At 39.0% G+C, this 19,773-nt stretch overlaps 2 protein-coding genes across 2 annotated transcripts in view; one reads left to right on the forward strand and one right to left on the reverse strand.

Moving 5' to 3' along the window:
* Positions 1 to 1,524: 1,524 nt before the first annotated feature.
* Positions 1,525 to 12,370, reverse strand: GTPBP6 (GTP binding protein 6 (putative)). The gene is made up of 10 exons (XM_054385906.1): positions 12,013 to 12,370; positions 10,163 to 10,300; positions 9,671 to 9,741; positions 8,094 to 8,224; positions 7,038 to 7,108; positions 6,453 to 6,611; positions 4,452 to 4,660; positions 2,935 to 3,083; positions 2,268 to 2,420; positions 1,525 to 1,801 (listed from the first exon to the last, which is right to left on the reverse strand). Exons 1-10 carry the CDS (start codon positions 12,368 to 12,370, stop codon positions 1,660 to 1,662), a joined length of 1,581 nt encoding a protein of 526 aa, XP_054241881.1. The 3' UTR covers positions 1,525 to 1,659.
* Positions 12,371 to 13,401: 1,031 nt separating this feature from the next.
* The window catches only part of LOC128968819 (cohesin subunit SA-2-like), a 66,641-nt gene continuing 60,269 nt past the window's right edge, over positions 13,402 to 19,773 (forward strand). The window contains exons 1-3 of the mRNA XM_054383453.1: positions 13,402 to 13,445; positions 18,345 to 18,429; positions 19,113 to 19,259. Of these exons, the coding sequence (XP_054239428.1) occupies positions 13,402 to 13,445; positions 18,345 to 18,429; positions 19,113 to 19,259 (276 nt within the window). The remainder of the gene's footprint in view (positions 13,446 to 18,344; positions 18,430 to 19,112; positions 19,260 to 19,773) is intronic.

The raw sequence follows: 19,773 nt of genomic DNA on the forward strand, positions 1-19,773 counted from the left end.
TCTATTTGAACACTTCACTTTTTATCATTCATGCCAGTTCTGCAGTGATAAAGATACCAAAACTAGGCCCCAAGGCAGTTTTGTCTATGGGAATGAAATCTGTTTTTATTAAGTGTAGCCAAAATATGCCTTACACTGCAAGCAGACATATATGAAACAAATTCCTTATCTAAACTCACACTGCTCTAGAAATAGATTCTTGGCTTCTGTCATGCTCATTTGGGATCTTTTTTTTAGCTATTTTAGTAGCTCTGTAATTATTTTTCTTCTCAATAAGTAGTTTTTGCTTAGGTAAAAACTAAGGGGTTTATGCTGTTTGCCATTGCATAGTAGTCCTATTTTTTATTTTTTTTAAGTGAACTGTGCAATAACAGGTGATCATGAAAGGAAGAGAAATGGCAAGCATTGGGACTCAAAACAAAACAGGCCTTGTATAAAGTTCACTCTGCAACCTCATTGATATACCTCATGTTTTAGATGCACTTTATATGCAAAAGCTGAGTTCGTGTCTGGCAAGGTGTTAAATGTTTGCTTGACATCAGATCAAACTCAGACTTCTCAGCATGAAAGATGCTACCTCCTCATGCAATCTCTTGGAATTGCAGAGTATGTAGGTATAAAAACGTAAACATTCCATTTATAAAGAAGACTTTCTAAATGCTTTGTTTACAGTGCTTTTAGCCTTGTTCTTACCTCTGTACACATCATACTGAACAGTCATTCAGTTTTGATTTTATTTTTTAGAGTCCCTACTTGCATGAAGAGTTATGTTATACATACTCAAATTTTTCTTCTGCCTGTATTTTGTACCCTCAAGTGGCTTGTTACTCTGTTCAATAAAATTTGGATCTCTGTGTAATACGGATTAAAATAGTTTTGCTTCTCCTTTCAGTGATGTTGATTGTTTTATTTGTTCACAGTAGTAATTAATAACTCAAGTAATGGATCAGGTTCTCTTTTTTTTTTTAATTTGTGAAATAATTTCACACATAGTCCACAGTTTGCTGTACCTTAAATGTTTTCTCAAAGAACCAACACAGTAATAGGTATTGTGAATAAATGACTACAGAGAAAAAAAATGTATGGATAAATATGGGTTCACAATTAACTTTATTTACTGCTTAAATAGACAAATTAGTGTACTTTGTTTTTCACTGCAGTAAAGAGATGGCAGTTATTTCATTAGGTGCATGTGTTCTGCTTGCATGCATACTTATCTGTGTTTTTTATATAACACCAACAGTATTTTATTAACTTTCATTTTTCAAAGACTACCTGAGACACCTTAATTATAATAAATATTATTTTATTTTGAAAAATAGGGTTAAAAGCTTTATTTATAAAAGAAACTTGGTACTTTTCTGAAAGTTAATTCAGATGGCATCCAGTGATTTGTGTAAGGTTCACAAGTTACAGTCAACAACCATTTTAACATAAAATATTTAGTGCTGTCCTTGTACTTGTTGACACGATGAAGTTCAAAGCTCTTATTGTTTCCAAGGAAAAGTTTTCTGAAACAGTGTCCATTTCTAAAATGCATCAAAAAACCAATCAACCTGGGAAGAAATACATTCTTCAACACCCAGACTAACAGGTCATTAACTTAATTTCACATCCTCTTGAGGAGACTGCTTTCTCTTCCAAGAAAAGGATGCAGTGTCATGGCATACAAATCTTACTGTTGGGAAAGAGGTTTTTGTATTTGCCAAAAGCAGAATTACCAATTATCACCTTCACCCTGGCTGTGCCATCCTCGGGCAAGACTTCTACTTCCTGAACTGTTGCTTCTTTATAAAGCCAACTGTAAAAGTAAAAACATAATAACATCTCAAAGGTATGACTCACTGCATAAAATGTGATCTTTTGGTTTAGGTCATATTTCAATCTAGGCAGTTTAACTCTTTAAAAGATTAAGTGCTTCAGTTAATTTTTTATTTGATACTTGCTGTTTGGAAATAAGGTTTTTCAAAATATTTCAGATTTGTGTTTTTGTACCGAAATCTGGCTTCAGGACAAGTGGCATGGCCTTTCAGGAAGTATGTTTTATTCTACAGAACTCAGATAGAACTCTGAAGGACACTTTCAGAAGCAGACCCCAGGGTATCTAATGGGGATTATTTTTTTCTTAACAGATCAGGAGACTCTGATAATTATCCTTGTAATTCTTAACACAGATTAAAATCAGTATGGTATGCTTTGAAATTTTAAGACATGTAAGACTAAGAGTTTCATATTTTACCAAGTCCTTAAAATTAAAAATTCTTTACCTTAGTTGAGGTCCCTCTAAGTTGACATTAACTGTTATAATCTTCTTCCCTGTTGTTATCAAAATTTTTTTCTCTATCTCTTCTTTCAACTCTTCTAAGCCATGTCCATGTAGAGCAGAAATGGCTAAAGCATTTTCCTCGGTGGGGTTATACCTGAAAGCACATTGCTCACAAAGATTAGGTTGTGAAAAATATTCCAAGGACAGAAAATTTTTGTTATTCTGTACTGGCACCTTCCTACAGAGGATGCTTCTTGTGTTGACTCAAGTGATTTCTTTTGTAATTAAAACATCATTAATTCTTTTAAAGTCCATAGTTACATTTGTGAAAGATTGAAAACCACTATTAAAAGTATTCAGAAATTGGGAGCTCTTGTTTAGACTCAAAAATCTTCCAGAGCTTTTGGGGCTCATTGACTGCTTTAGACTTGAAGGAGGGGTCACAAAAATGATCAGAGGGCTGGAACACCTTCTCTATGAAGAAAGGCTGCGAGAAAGGTTGTTCAGCCTGGAAAAGAGAAGGTTCCAGGGAGACCAGGTTGGATGGGGCTCTGAGCAAACTGCAGGGGGCTTGGACTAGATGACCATTAAAGGTACCTTCCAAACCAAAACACTATAATTCTATGAACATAAGTACTGTTTAAGTATACTTAGCATCTCCTGCTTACCTTTCTATCAAATCCACTTTGTTATGAACTTCTACCATTGAGTCCAGTAAATGGTTAGGAAGGTTAAGATTCTTCAACACTGACAGAACAGTTGCTTTCTGGAGGATGGTATCTGGATGAGTAATATCTCTCACATGCACTATCAGATCCTAGCAAGCATCAATATACAAAGCAGTTACTTAATGAAACGTACTAGTTAATAGGTACCAGAGATTTTATACTAATTTTGCATTTCTAGTTCATATGAGATACTTTCCTATCCATCTGATAACACACTGGCAGCTTAACACTGTGAAATGAACAACTCAAACAGTATTAAACCTATCCACAGTCTGTGCTGTGAAGGAAGAAAATCCATAGCATCTTAAGTCTTTCACATTACAGTAAGTACAAATTGTCTCCAACAACCCTGAAATGAGCCCTGTCATTCAAGCTCGCTATAAAATTCAGATTTCAAATAATTACTTTCTCAATTTTTTTGAAGTCAAGGCTGTGTAATAATAAGGCTTCAAAAATATTGGAGAAGAAAGATTAAACTCTAAAAAGGTTTTAGAAGACTAATGGCTGAAACACTGTTTCAAAAATGGAGGAAAACCCCATCTAACTTGTAATTCTATTTTTACATTCAAAATGCGGAAGATAATCTTTATCCTTAGTTTCCAAGGTAGTACTATCAGTGCTTCACTTTGAAACCTTTATACAAAAGTTATCAGTTTCAAGTAATTACACGATCATGTTTGCCATGATAAAAGCTAGGCAATCAAATTCAATATTTGCATGCAAAATGTTTTGTCATCTTTGCTTAAGATACTGCTTTGAAATCATGAAAATCAGTGAGAAGGAAATTTCTTACCTTTTCTTTAACAAATCAGAATAAGAGACAACCAGGACAGTTCCAACCAGCTTTTGAAAGTCCTATTATTACATGGTGAAGTCTAATCCTCTTATTCCTGCATGTAGCTACCATTGAATTTCATTTCCTTTCACTATCAGGCCTTTTGTTTAAATGTCTCTGTGTATGCAGCTTTACACTTTGCTGTGACACAGGAAACTGACTTTAATGAGGAAATGATTGGATGCTGCCTGCATCACATCACAATCACCCGCTTTTAGTACTATAGGAAACCTTAAGTTACAAACAGATCATTCCAGAGGCTTTATTTCATTTTCAGCTCACAAAAAAGATCACCTCAACTTATTCAGGTACACTGTTTAGGTTTTCAGATATTTTATCACCAAAATGTGATTTGTCTGGTTTAAGCATCATGGAGAAGGACACGTCCTCCAAATAAACCATTTCTGAAATGTCTTCGTATCTCTATGGTCTGCATAATTTCAAGTATTAGAAAATTGGCTTAAAGTAAGATATTTACCTTATTACATTAAGTGACTACTATTAGTCATCCAGGTACTTTGGTAAGAACAGTGAGCATGTTAACTTCCCCTTCTTTGAAGGGGTGAGGATTATCTAAAAAGAAATTTATTTGGTTTCTCAATTTTTATAGTCAACTACTTACTGAGTAAGCCACTTCTTCTAATGTAGCTGAAAAGGACTCAACCAGATTATGTGGAAGATCAGTCAGAAACCCAATAGTGTCAACATAAATAACTGCCATATGTGAAGGGAGATAGCCAGCATGGGCTGTAATATCAAGAGTGGCAAACAGTTGATCTCTGGGTTGAAGTTCTGCTTCCCCAGTCAAGGCTTTGATCAAGGTAGTTTTTCCTAATTAAAGAAAAAAAAGGACAAGATTTTAATGGCTTTTTTCAAGTGAAAAATTAGTTTGTAAGGCTCAAGTGAGTTTGAATGATGTAACATATCTTTTCATGTCTATTTCACTACTTTTAATCAAGCTTATGATGAGTTATCTATATGATAGGAAATACGAACATTCTTAACTTTCACAACTTGGAACAGGGTTTGTGACCATGTCTGGAAGCTATGCTGTGAGAACCTTACATGACCCAAGACTGAACTGAACTGGTTACTGGCAAGGTAACTTAGCCATGTCTCTCACCTCTAAGACTATCTGAAGGTCACTGCCATGACAACATTAGGAAGCATAAACTTAGGCACTCCTCTGTGCTTCTGCTGTCAAATAAAACAATCCAATATTTTCTTGTTAAATGCAACAATAAACAGAAGTGTTAATAATATGTAGCTTATTGGGTTTATGCTTTCATTGGGCATTTTGTCATGAACCTAACACGAGAGACATTTAACTCTGTATTGCACAGAATTGCCATTAAACTGTAGTGCTCAGTATAGACTTCAGTAAAAGTATTTCAATTATGTGCACAAAGCTGTTTTTTTTATATATATATATATATATATATATATATATATTTGAATCTTTGGTTTTGAAAGTATGGAAAGTAGGACATTTAAGAAAAATATGCCATGTAATCCAAATCTTTCAGTATGTAACTCATAACAAAACTAGTGCAAGATAGATTTGTTTTTATAAAAATTATAGAATCACGAAGGTTGGAAAAGACCTCCAAGACCATCAAGTCCAATTGTTAATCTAACACTACCAAGTCCACCGCTAAACCCTAAGCACCCTAAGCACCACATCTACACATTTTTTGACCACCACCAGGGATGGAGACTCCACCACTTCCTTTGGCAGCCTACTGCAATGCTTAACCACTCTTTCAGTGAAGAAATTTTTCCTAATATCCCATCTAAACCTCCCCTAGTGCGACTTCAGGCCATTTCCTCTCATCCTGTTGCTTGTATGTGGGTGAAGAGACTGATTCCTACCTTTCTAAGACTTCTTTCAGGTAGGTGTAGACGGCAGTAAAGTCTGCCCTTAGCCTCCTCCAGACTACATAATCCCACTTCCCTCAGTTGCTTCTCTTACGACTTGTGCTCTAGGCCCTTCACCAGCTTTGCTGCCCTTCTGTATCTATGTTGAATAAGAAAACAAAATGGTTCAAGACAACATAAACTCAAAAAAAAGTGTCTGGTCCAAAGTCTTTCTATACCTTGTGTATGAATTCACTTGTGTGTAAGCAATAAAAAAAGGAACAGACAAAACCCCTACTTTTACTGTTCAAAGACATCTCAGAACACCATACATCAATGAAGAGCTGCAGTGCTTCTTAGGCACGTTTCTCTGATCAGTTGCCAACTGTCCTGAATTTTCCTCCTACGCCTCAAGCCTTCACAGTAATCTAACCACCACGTATTTTTCTTTACTCATTCTGATCAAGTAATAGAGATTCATATAAAGGGACACTAACAATAGAGTATTCAGCACTACATACAAACCCTTTTTGGCACAATAAATGCTAGGCCTTCCTTCAAAACATGTCTTCAAAACTGAAAATAAATCTAACTAATTTGCTTTCCTAACTACATCCTAACTGACATATATTCATTACACAATTTAAAACCTAATTAAAATACGAAGTCTATTCACACTGAAATGAGATTGTGGCTAGAGTTTCTAATTGAAAACTAGATAACGTGAGCACTTTTGTGATACAATTTGCTATAAGTTTTTGCTTACCACAATTAGTGTAGCCCATTACTGAGATAATTGGAAACTCGCGCTTTTTGCGCTGAGTTCTAAGTAAAGACCTCTTTCTTCTTAGTTTCTCCAGTGCATTCCTAAGTTTAAGTTCTTTTTCTTTCAAGATTCGAGTCTGTGTCTCCATGAATGTTTCACCTGAAAAATAGGAAAGAATAATTGGCAGAATAGTCTACAAGAGAAACAGTAAAACAAGTGATGATGTGCACTTGGAAATCAGTTGAGTTAGCACTAGGCTATATGAAGCTATAATTAAGCAACTAAAACTACGTATTCTTGCCAAAGAGTCAGAGTGGTAAATAATTATTAACGCACTTTGAAATGACCACGTACACTTATGATAAACTCCTGTGGCAGCAAATAGTCTATGCATGGCCACACTGTACAAACCAGTACAGACCAAAATTTAAGTTACGTTCCAGTAATTTTTGTATGTTCATTTAATTAGATGCAGTACACAGTTTTCCCTTGTGGCCTCCTCCACATAAAACCAAGATGCAATTAATTTTTTTTAAAGCTATGGAGAAAAATATTCTCTCATCTATGAGAATATTTAGACTTTACCTGAGCCCATGATGTATCTCGATCCACCTCTCTGCTGATCTAGCTGAGACACCTCATTTTTCAGATTTGATCTAGCAGTGGAGAAACAGTTAATAAGGAGCCCTTTTCTTTAATCAAACTACCCTAAAATGCTTAACAAATGTGATATTCCTATGGTACAAATAAAGCCACTAAATGACAGAGCTCTAAAATCTGCTCATCATGAATTACAGAATCATCCAGGCCAGAAAGGACCTCCAAGATTATCAAGTCCAGCCATTTCACCCACTCCACCAAGTCTGTCACTACACCATGTCCCCAAGCACCAGATCTATATGGCTTTTAAACACACCCAGGAATGGCAACTCAACCACCTCCTGGGCAGCCCATTCCAGTGCCTGACATCCCTCTCCATCAAAATTTTTTTCCTAATGTCCAGCCTAAACCTCCCCTGGTGCAGCTTGAGGCCATCTCGTCTCGTTACTTTATTAGTTACTTGTGAGAAGTGAGGCATTTCCCAGGTGAAAAGCCTGGTGAAAAAAATACAGATTTTCCTGGCCCCTCAACTGTGGTTTCAAAAGCAGGTAACTCTCTTAGCAAATTGTAATGGCTGTTCTGAAATTTCAGAGAGCCAAAGAGCCTCTGATATATCCATGCAAATGCCATGTGCAAATATTGCTGTACCATGTAATGTAGAAATGTGGAAAATTGAGCTGCAAACTAATGCCTTGAATCTTACTTGTTTATAGCTTTCCTTATTAAACCCATCAATATTATATATGGGATACACATATTCAATTGCCATATATTCTTGCAATCCATCTTCCACATGAGAAAGTACTGAGACCTTTTCATGAGAAATGACTTTTTTAGGATTATCTATTGAACGCTTCTCTCATTTTGCCTGTCAACACTGCAGAACTTAAAAAAATGACATTATAGCAAATACTTCTATGCTCTATTCAATCAGGCATACTATGCAAGAACTGAAACAGTGCAATTTTTCTCTACACCATAATACTACAATTTCTTGTTACTGTAAATATCAGCATGTGGATTTGCAGAGCTTGAGGTTACCTGAGAAGTGGAATTTCGGCCAATGCTATCTGAAGTTTTGCTTCTTTGGTCTGGGCATTACAACGAAAAATATGAAGTACAACTGTGTATCTGTCAAAGACTTTCACACCCCAGGCATCTTCTAGTTCTCTCTTTAGTCATGTCAGCAACGATTAGGAGCACGCAAAGGCAAAATTTGGTTGACCACAAAAAAAGGTGATAAAGAGAGTTCAGAAAGTACAATTTCATATCTATGTCCATCAAATTAATTCATCACTCTTCCACTGCCCTTAATGGATTCTGACTCACAGCTCTTACAGCATATCTCAGAATTAAGAATCTAAGTCCTCATAAAAAAAAAATTATGAAATGCTGGAATGAGAAAGGATAGGCATAACATAGGGAAAAAAAAGAGATTACCAAAATAAAAAAAAAGGAGAAAGAAAGCAAAGGAGGCAAGAAAATTATTATTTAGTAACCAGCTTTTTATAAAATACTTAAAAAACCCTCCCAAACGAAATCTACCACCTTTTCTCTAATTCAGCAAAAGACACATGAAGCATGCAGTAGTTCCTCTCTGCAATCTCTAAAACCCAGACTGCTTGTGTTTTATACATGCTCTCAAACACATTCTTGAATTAACTATTAAATTGCTCTTAAGATCTAGATTTGAGAAAATATTTTTTTTTTTTTTTAGCAAATCTAATACTAAAAGATCTCATATGATAAATCAGGGAATTAAAAACTAAGAACTTGAAATGAAACAATTTCAACTTTGATTTCATCAATCAACTGAAGTACTCGATATAACTATTAGAGATAATTACTATCTCTGTACTTTTTATAATCAGGGAAACATTCAAAACTATTACCAAAGCATTAATGTTTGCTTGCAGAATTTGCATGCACTTTACACCCTGCATGATACTGTACATGTAAAAACCCTTAAAAGTATTTATTTCAGTTTGTTGAGGGATTTCAAAGAGCATGTATAGTTCATGCACCACTGCCATTATTAAAAAATAAGTGAAGCATCCTCCTCCCTTCAACGTAATCCAGCCATTTAAAATAGTTTCTATTTAAGCATTAGGAATGAAAGTTCAAGTATTTTCAAGTATAACATTTGAATATAAGCTTGCTCTGAATTTACACCTTATATTCAAAATACAATATAGGATCCAGAGAACTATAGGAAAATAAGTACACTATCCATTATAGGTGCAGCAACTTGTGCATATAGCTAATCCAAGATGCTGACATTTTTTGTAACACAAGTTGTGTTATCATCTCCACTTTGTGAAAAAGACCTTGAGTAACTTTTCCAACATTTTAAGTAGGACCAGTGATAAATTCAGGAGCAGAGTCTTTATTTAATGGCTGTTAGGCTGCTGGAAAATTTCATGCATAAGCATTGGAAATGTGTATCAACTGGACAAGTGTAATAGGAGCTAAGCTTCCTTTCAACAGAACTCAGGTCCAAGTGGCTTCATCCATTAACATCTGCAAATTCAGTCAAAACTGACTCTGCTTCTCATAACAACAATAGCTTCCAAACAATATGGATATAAAGAATATGATTTGATATTATATGTAATTACCTTTGTTACTGAAGACATTCTTTCCACATTCAAGAAGACAGCTGTCACATGGGGCAATTTTTTAATCTTTTCTACAAGATGGATAACCATTGCAAAATACAGTGTTAAATGTCAATTCTCTTTTAAAAATCTACAGAATATAAAAACATTTTGCACTGAGCAGAATGCTCATAAAATATCAAATGGGACCATATTCTTTGTTGACAGTAGCTGTAATTGCACTAGTTTAGTACTATGTCAAGAACAGACAGTTTCACTTATGTCAGTCACATAAATATAGGGATTAAGTTGCCTCACATTTTAGTGAGCAAGGGTTATTTCCATTCTGTGTTGCTTTTGTAACCTTAAAAACATTCTCTGAAGTTTATTTGCAAACCTGCATGATGGATGAACATTCACCCTTTCTTCTGCTTTCATATATATCCTTCAGCAGTTCATCTGCAGAAGTTGTCCATTTAATATGATGCTGTGCTGACAAATCTCAGCCCTTACCTGTCAAAATCTGAAAGTTTCCTTTGCCAAAAACAAACTTCTTGTCAGGATTTTTTGTAGGAATAATTATTTTGTCTAAAACTGTCCAGTTATGAAGGGTATCAACAAGAGCAACAGCTTCAGCAATCTGTAGTTCAGCTTTAGAAACAAAACAAAACAAACAAAAAAGATTATAATATACCATGGTAACTTTCCTCATCTTTCATATTACAGTATGTACATGAACAAGGAAAGACTAAGCTACACTGACATTCTAGTAGGGTAGGTATTTTAACCTCTAGGAGAAAATGTCTCAACTCTAATTATTAGAGTAATTAAACTTCTAGCTTGATGCAATTTTATCACACAAAGCATCTGTCAGTACAAATTATTTCCACGGTTGTTGATTAGAAATAATTTTTGACTGTATTGTCAACAAACAAAGTACTAAGCTTTTTGTCTCAACAAGTGAAATAAGTAACTAGCTAGAAAATAAATTCTGTTACTTCAGATGAGCAGCATGTGGTTAATTCTTTGGTGTTTTGCAGCATTATTTAAAGAACTACTAATATGGCATATCCTGCTGTTAACTTCACTGCTACTTATTCATAAAGGACTTAGGCTGATTTATGACTTACTAAAAGCAGCAGATTCCAATTGTGTATTCTCATTCATTAGTCCCTTTGGGCTTTTTAAACATTTACATGGCAAAACACTGATTTCTGAGGACTTTGTGAAATCACTAAGACTACACAGGCACATTAGAGTAGCAGATCCACGTTTGACTTGCCAAACATTTTCTCTTTTCCTAAGAAATTAGTCAAGTTTCTCTAAATAGTAAAATGTAATTTATATATTAGTTACCTTATTCCAAAAGACAATACATTTTTAAAGATAACCATGATCCACTTTCTCCTTATATTGTTAGTGTTCCTGTTGTACCTGCGGTGTTTCAACAGTCATTCCAAACCATTTGTTCAGAATTCAGGCTCTTCGATATGGAGGGTCTAAATTAATGAAAGGGATCACTGCTACTTTTCTGTGTGTCTGAACAGAAAGATGCCTTCACATTTATTTTTCATTTGTCAAATGTGAGTGCTTATGTAAACTCTGAAAAGGTTGCAAACTTTATTCTGCCACATTGCAACTTGTTAAGCATGCTTACAAGATGCTTGAGGAATGACAACTTTGTATGTACTGAAGTGTTTGGAGAAGCACCAAATCAAGTTCATTATCTTAACTGTGCAATGATTCGAGCGTATACAGTAGCTAGTTACAAGGATTTCTGAGATAAGTCTAAGAATAAGAATACTAAATAAGGCCCTTATAAAGGAATTACTGGTGATTGCATCATCAAGTAACTGCATAAAAGCACTTAAGTCCGTAAGACCTCATCACTTGCTTCTAAGGAGGGTACTCCTGCTCTTCAGCCAATTTCTGGGCAAGCCTGAGGCCAAAGGACTCCTGCCTGCCTCCACATGCTGTTCGGTTGACGACTGAAGGCAATTAACATTATGCTAATACAGAGGAAACTTGATTGTTTCCTTAAAGCACTCTGAACACTCTAGGCAACAAGTTGTTTTGCTCTCCAAGACTTAGTGTGATGTAAAAGTCAAAGCACAGGTCTGCCAACTCTAAGTGCGTTGCCTTTTAAAAAGTTATCAAAGAAAACTGTGAGCTAGACTTTTCTTTGAGTTTGTATTTTGTTAGTTGACCAAGACAACGTTTCAGTCTCACCACTGAAACAAGAGGTCTACAACACAAGGAAACCGAGAAGCTGCACGTCTGGCTGGCAGGATCGGCGAGGGCATAACTGGTCCTGTAGCCGGCACATCACGTACCCCCCACCCTGCCCTGGCACACCCACGCACCCTTCGTGAGCGTCGATTTCTTCGGGCCCCACTTGACATCCGGGTGCACGACGACCACGCGCTGAGCGCCGGGCCCCAGCGCGAGTGGAGAGGGGCCCAAGAGCTCCTCTAGCTCCGCTTCATCATCCTCATCTTCCTTCTCCTCCTCTTCTTCTTCTTTATCCCCGCCGGCGCCCGCCAGCCTCTTCCACTCCCCTCTGCCGCCCGCCCGTGCTGGCTGCCCCCTGGCCGGCGGCCGCTGGGGAGCTCGCAGGTGAACAGCTGCACTCAGTGCCCGAGCGGATCGGACCGCGCCGAGAACTGCCGCCGCCCGCTGGCATCGTAGCAGGAGCAACTGTGAAAGGCGACCGGGCCCCATCACGCTGCAGTTGACAGCACAGAGCCGCCCCGCGGCCGCTCCCACTCCTCCCGGGCAGGGCAGCGGGGAGGGACCGTTAGCAATGCACGTCCTTCCGCCCTCACCCCAGCCGCTACGGAAGCCCCACAGCACCGGCGCGCCGCCAGCCTGGGGTGGTGGATCACGTGATAGCGAGCCCCGCCGCTGATAGGCCGGATGGCGCCTAGGGACGGCTGTGATTGACGCTGGGCCGGAGCCGGCTCCTGGGCTGCTGTAGCGGGGGAGCGCGAGCGCCCAGGAGGGAGGGGGCAGCCAAAGAGGGCGGTGTCGGCGCGCGGTCGGGCCTGAGGAGCGCGTCCCCGGAGCAGGTGAGTGGCAGGTCCTGCGCAGCGCGCGCGCTCCCCGTCGCGCTTCTTTCGTTCCGCCGCCCCCTGGGCCGCATCTCGCCGCCTATCCTGACGCGCCCGCAGCTGTTCGTCTGTGTGCGTGTTTGGACGGGCAGATGGGGTGGGTGAGGGTCCGCGCATCCCGGGCCACACTGCCACCACCGCCCCTTGCGTTCCCTCACAGCAGCAGCAGCAGCAGCGGCGGCGGCGGCGGCGCCCCTGAGGCGGCCCTCCCGTGCGGGTAGAGCGGGGCGCGGTGCGGTGCCGCCAGCAGTGTGGGTGTCTGCCCGAGTGAGAGCAGCGTGAATGGGCCGTACGGTCCCGGACTGCTCTCTGACGGCCCAGGGCTTTGTGCGCCGCTGCCTTGTTAGGGCTCCTGCCAGGTGCAGCGGTCCCACCTCCGAATTTTTCTATGAATGGGCTTCTTTCTTGCAGTTGCATGCCTTGCTGCCACTTGGCTTTGCAGTGGACTTTCTGACGTAGTATTCAGGGAGCTGCCTAGAATTAACTCTCTGTTTTCTTTTCTTGACAGTTTTGTGTCTGCTGTTTCACTCGCCAGAGCCAAAGCTTTGTTAAGATTCTAACTCTACCGATCTTGAAGTTTCCTCAGAAGCGGTGCTGGTCGTGTTAGCTTGCTGTCTGTGCTGCTGAGATAATGTAGCGGAAATGATAGCCGAGCCCAATACAGCCAGTAACCTTCCCAGACAAAAGTAAGACCTGGCACAGGTTGCCTGCAAAATCTGTTGGTAAATCAGAGCACTGTCCCTTGAATTTGTGCCCTGCAGATAGTCAGACAGTCTGCAACGTGTCATTTGGGGGGGGGAAGAAAGGGATTTGCTATACACTACATCTGGTTCCTAATGTCTTCCTTTTGTTCAATTTTATTTATTGCTTAGCATCATCTTAGTGTAGTGTTTTAGGCTGATTGCCATGGACCTTGGCCTTCCAAACTTATTGTGCCTGAATTCACTGCAGTGCAAATCAACCTACTGTGATGGGCAGATTCATAGGTAGTACATGCATTCAATTCAGTGGTGAAACGGGAGGATGATGAGCGGGAAGAGTGATGAGTAATCCGTAGTCTCCCTGTTGGCACTGAGAGGTACATGGCTTCTCTATAGCTGTCTTTTATCAGGGATACATTGTCTAGGTTAACATGTTCCTCTTACACAGCTAAAGGAATGTTATCTCTTTGTAGAGAAAGCTTTCCTTTTGAGTCAGAATCTGCTCCAAATGTTTGTCTTGATAAGAAAATTGAATTCAGAAATACTCACAATAGTGTTGTGTTTGAGGACTAGACAAAGGACTTCGTGTCCTTCCTACCTGAAGTGTTTTTATTTCATCAGTAGTACTTCAAGTGCCAGTGAAAGGAACATACTGTGGCAGGAATGCAAAGTAGAAACTAGTCTGTGAACCATATATAACAGGATAAAAAAGTGAAAATCAGGATGAGAATTCTACCTATGCTTTCTTACTGATTGCTGATGGAAAAAAAGTAAATGGCTGAGAACTGTTTCTTGCCATTGCATGAGGCAGTAAATGTAGGTATTCAAAAATGCTCAGTATGGTGCAAACTAACAGAGGGGAGCAAAGACAATTCCAAAAATACCAGTTCAATATTTGTCAAACCTACTGTTGCACTCATATAGTTGAACAGATGTTGAATGAAGTTGTTGTATGAGGATTGATGAAGCGTTGACATGTCATCCTCAGATAGGTACAGTGGTTCCTATTTTGCCAAAGAATTTAAGAGGATGTTTAATTCTTTTTACAATTTCTTCAACAGAAACTTAGCTGTGCAAATAAAAACTCCATTACAATATCTTGTTTAATTTCTAAGCAGTTTCATGGGGTTTGGTTGCTAGTTCCTAAAAATATTTTAAGTACCTGCTTTATGAATAACCTTACTGGAAACATCACTATTAAAGGGAGTGGGGGGTGGTAAAACAAAACAAAGACAAACCGTAAACTGAAACAAAACAAACATCTAAACCCCAAAACCCAAACATGAGTATGGATAGTATCTGGATTTAAAACAAACATCCTCTGCCTTTGTGTAGGTTGTCTGCAATGGCACAGTGCTTCCCATGGCATTGCTATGTGCTGTAGTGTGCTAATAACCAAAACAATCCAAAAACTAAATGGCTTTTTAACATTAGTATTTAGTGTTTAGTTACATTTGTTGATTATGACAATATTTAGTGCATTTATGAAAGTTACTGAAACTGTTTTCATCAAAGAGATACTGTTTTACATTGCATTGTTAGCCCAACCTGAGGAAGCTGTAGATCAATGGCCTCATTCTTGGATCTTTTGCTGAGCTTTGGTAAGCATGCTGTTCCATATACCAGGCATTCACTTTGTTAAGCCTCTTTTACTACAGGCGGATTTTGCCTGGCAGAAACTGAGAAAGTAAATAGTCCAGGGTCTGTAGGTACCATCTGTAGTGCCATCTTTCAGGATGTTCTTGGGAAAAAGACGCACGAGTTAAAGCTTCGAAGAAGTGCATTCTGGACAGAGATGCTAAAAGTAGTACGTGATCAGACAAGTACTTGACTGAGTTGTCCTGCAGCAGTTCTGATTTTTGTTATTTAAATGTTTTAATTGAGCTTGGGCTTAGTTGTATTTTTTCTGTAACCAAATGAAGTGTGTTCATTTTCATTATGGCATGGACTAAGTTGCTGAATAATACATGCAAATAGGAAAATTGAAAGTGTTTTGAGCATTGTGTTGAGACATAAGGCAGAAACATGTTAACATGCTACCACGATGTTGGCTGGCATCTGAGTTATAGTTCTGGTGAAACTACAAGTAAGAACTTGCTAGTACAGTCCCGTAATGTTGCATTCTGCTTTGAAATCAGGAGTGAAATGATTAATCGCATAGTATAAGTAGCTCCTTGACAAACATGTTTGGATTCTTTTTTGTTTATTTGTGGTCTGTAGAAGAAACAGGGAAGATCTAGCTGGCATCAGAAAAGCATTACATATTGTTTGTCTGTTGCTGCTTTTTATTGACTGGAAAGTCTCTGGCTTGAAGTCCAAATGGAGAGCAGTGACAAGTGATGTCCCTCAGGGGTCTGTACTGGGACCTGTGCTGTTTAATATTTTTATCAGTGATACGGACAGTGGGATTGGGTGCACCATCAGCAGGTTTGCAGATGACACCAAGCTGAATGGTGGTGTTGATACATCAGAGGGACAGGATGTCATCCAGAGGGGCCTGGACAAACTGGAGGGGTGAGCCCAAGTGAACCTCAGGAGGTTCAACAAGAGCAAGTGCAGGGTTCTGCACCTGGGCTGGAACAGTCCTTGCTATCAATACAGACTGGGGGATGAGGTGATAGAAAGCAGCCCTGTGGAAGAGGCCTTGGGGTGCTGATGGACAAGAAGCTGTGCATGAGCAGACAGTGTGAGCTTGCAGCCCAGAAGGCCAATCACATCCTGGGCTGCTGTCTCAATCTGCTTTTTGACAAACTTAACTCCTTACAGCTGCATCAAAAGATTTGCTGCCAGCAGATCCAGAGAGGTGATTCTGCCACTCTGCTCTGGTGAGACCTCCTCTGGAGTACTGTGTACAGGTATGGAGCCCTCAATATAAGAAGGACATGGACCTGATGGAGCAGGTCTGGAGGAGGGCCACAAAAACAATCAAGAAGTTGGAGCATCTCTGCTATGAAGGCAGTCTTGGAGGGAGCTGGGGTTGTTCAGCCTGGAGAAGAGGAGGCTCAGGGGATACCTAACAGTGGCCTTCCAGTACCTGAAGGGGGCCTACAAGAAGGATGGAGAGAGACTGTTTACAAAGGCCTGTGGTGACAGAACAAGGGGCAATGACTTCAAACTAGAGAAAAGCCGATTTAGATTGGATGTTAGAAACTGGCTCTTTACTATGAGGGTGGTGGAACACTGGAACAAGTTGTCCAGGGAGGTGGTTGGGGCCCCATCCCTGGAGATATTCAAAATGGGGCTCAAAAGGGCTCTGGGCAGCCTGATCTAGTTGAGGATGCCCCAGCTTACTGCAGAGGGGGTTGGACTAGCTGTCCTTCAGAGGTCCCTTTCAACCCAGACCACTCTATGATTCTATGGTGGTACTTGAAATAGTTACTCTCTGTGGCTTGCAACTACAATCAAAATAACATTTGAAAACTTCTGCAAACTGTTGCTTCTGGTATGTTGATTTGATTGTCAACTATAGTTCATCTCTCTCTTTTCTATAGCATTCAGACAACTGATCTAAGGATTAATTTATCTTAAGTTATTTTCTTGGCTTGGTGCATTTTTAACTTTTCTATGGCAAGACATTCACTGAATTTAACATTGCTCTGTAGGATAGTTAAACATTTGCAAAAAGGTACTGAGAAAGTTGTTCAATTTTTATATATTTTATATATTTTATGTAGCACTTCTACAGGAGTCTTTGGAAGCCTACTTCTACATTGCTTATGGTGAAGTGTCCCAGTATATAAAAAAAAGTAAACAGAGATGTGTCTAAATAAAACCTTCTCTCACTAAAGAAATAACATCAGGACTGTGGTCTTGCAGTTAACGCTATTCTGTCTCAAGATTTACTTTGCAGAGCAAAATGTCTGACTGAAAGTCTTGGGAAGAAGAATGACAGTAGTGCCTATCTGTCATTGATAAACCTAGCTGAGGTTGATCTGGCTCTGCATCCATAGTACAATTTATTCTCCATCTGGATTCTTCAACACTAGATGATGGAGAGCTGACTATATCTGGCAGTGTAATACACTGTTTTTCAGTTTGTAAAGTGGTCAGTTGTGTTAGTACACTTGTTGAAGCAGTCTCATGAAAATGATAGTAACTGTATACTCTTATATTTACTTTCTTTTTATGCCTTCTTATAGTACAAGTCAACTGATTTCATGTCCTGGCCACCCTAGTTTAAAAGGGGGCTAGAGCAGCCAACTTCCAGTACTGGACCTGCTGCACAAGTGGGATCCAGCTTGTCTGCTCAAACATGACCTCTGGCAAAGCATATTGTTAGCGTTTGGAATGATGAAAAGTGGCATGATTTCATTGCAGATAAATGCCTGGCTTCAGACATTGCAGAAGGTGCATCTTTATTTATGAAATTACTCCTTCATCAAATAAGCAAATGAGATTTTTTTTATGTATTGTTTTTCTTCAGCGTGTTTTATAGACAAAGTAAAACAGTTTCTTCCTCTCATGTTAAATTGTAGCCTCATCAAATGTTGCTACTTTGTTTTGTGTAGAGCACCCATGAGGTGAATGCATACTCGTGCATTCATGGTATAAAGCTCTTAAGTCAACAAAGGCTGCCTTAAGTCAACATCAGCTTTCCATTTCTATTACTTACTTTTTTCTTTCTTGATATCCTTGATAGTTTTGCTAGTTTTCTAATTATATATATATATATATTTTTTTACAGGAACACAAATACTTTGAAAATGGCCCCAGATTTCTGTTGTACTTTTAAAGTTAGATATTTAGTTTTCAGTAACAAAATGATGTAACTTCTGAATGATTAAAAATACATATAATGCTTTTATTGTCTTCAGTTACTTGTACAGAAATGTGTAGTTCTGTGTTCTCACTGCTAACCTCTTCAACGTGTTTGCTATGCTTCAGAGAGAATGCTGTCAATGATGAGACTGCACCTGAGTCTGCTGTGCAGAATGGCAGCTGTGTGAGAAATGGCAACCTGAAAACACCAGTAAGTGGAGTTTCTTCCATTTTTTTTTCTTTTTTAAAATGGAACTTATTTTCTCTCATACAACTTTTACAAAATTGAGTACTACATAAAACAGTCACAATGCAGTGCCTCAGCTTCCACCCACTGCCCCTTATCCTGTCCTTGAGCATCACCCAGAAGAGCCTGACTCCATCCTCTTGGCGCTTAGCCTTTACATATTTATAAACATTAATGAGGTCACTCCTCAGTCTCCTTCTCTCCAAGCTAAATAGCCCCAGCTCATTTCACTTCAGTGTGTTTTTCCGTATCTGTGGGTTGTATGCAGCTGATAATTTGCAGGTGCCTGTGAGTGGAAAGGTGTAAAAGAGCTTCTGTGCTTCCTGTCCTTCAGAATTTACAGCTGCCACTGAAAAGTGCCTCCAGGGTAGTATACAATTGCTCAGAAGCTTCTTTACTGTTATACTTTGCTATGCTTACAAGTCATTGTTGAGAAAAAATTCAAACCAGTAAATCCTTCCTTTCATCCCCTTCTAACAAGGTCATGTTTGATAAGGCTTTATCAGTGTCCTTGAAGTTGAAAAGTTAACACTCTGGGAAATCATTACAGTGAGAGTAAAATAAACTTATTAGGAGAGAGTTCATTTATTTGTGGATGGCTGTTACATGTTGTGTTTTCTCACAAACCTTTGCTTGACTCATTTCAGAGAGAGAAACGGAAGGTCCAAGAACAGTGTGAGAATATAAAGAGAAGTTCTTCCAGTAGCAGAAGAGTGAGCCGGCTGCAGAATGGAGAAGTGGTTGAGGCAGTTACATTGTTTGAAGTGGTTAGCATGGGGAAGCGGGCCATGCAGGTATTTCTAGATCTGAACTCTGAGAGTTGATAGAAGGAAGGTGGAGAAACAGTAGTCATTTCGGTTACTTTACTCTGGAGCATTGAAGTTTTGTTCTGTTTTGGCACAGGTAGGGAAGAAAAGTACTTGATTGGAAAACTTTTATAAGCATGGCTCTTGAAAAGAATGCACCTTCAAAAATTAGTGAAAATGTAGCATCAGGTACTTAAATAAAGGAGGAAGGAAATATGTCTAGACCTGTCTTCCTAAACCAACACCTGAGTGCATTAAATGAGAATTATTCTATAAAAATACAGAAAAGATTTCATTAGTAGAAAATTGTGGCTGGTCAAGATTCTGAAAATCTGGCTGCTTTTTTTTTGGTTTGTTTGTTTTCCCCTGGGAATTTGCATTTTGGTATTTTACTTCCCCTCAATGTAGTTTGACAGCAGTTTTCATCATAGTCAGGTTCGCTGTGCCTCTGTGTAGTTAGCAGCTTTCTTCAGGTGTATATAATACTACGCTTCCACACATG

This window comes from Indicator indicator, chromosome 1 (assembly GCF_027791375.1).
Source record: "Indicator indicator isolate 239-I01 chromosome 1, UM_Iind_1.1, whole genome shotgun sequence".
Classification (NCBI taxonomy): Eukaryota; Metazoa; Chordata; class Aves; order Piciformes; family Indicatoridae; genus Indicator; species Indicator indicator.

What these genes read in the sequence shown, in the direction of transcription:
- GTPBP6 (XM_054385906.1), bottom strand. Translation starts at nt 12,370, where the DNA reads ATGGGGCCCGGTCGCCTTTCACAGTTGCTCCTGCTACGATGCCAGCGG. An exon ending in GAAATCGACGCTCACGAAGG is followed by an intron (nt 10,301 to 12,012) that starts GTGCGTGGGTGT and finishes TTGTTTCTAAAG; the next exon opens with CTGAACTACAGATTGCTGAA. An exon ending in AAACTTTCAGATTTTGACAG is followed by an intron (nt 9,742 to 10,162) that starts GTAAGGGCTGAG and finishes TCCATCTTGTAG; the next exon opens with AAAAGATTAAAAAATTGCCC.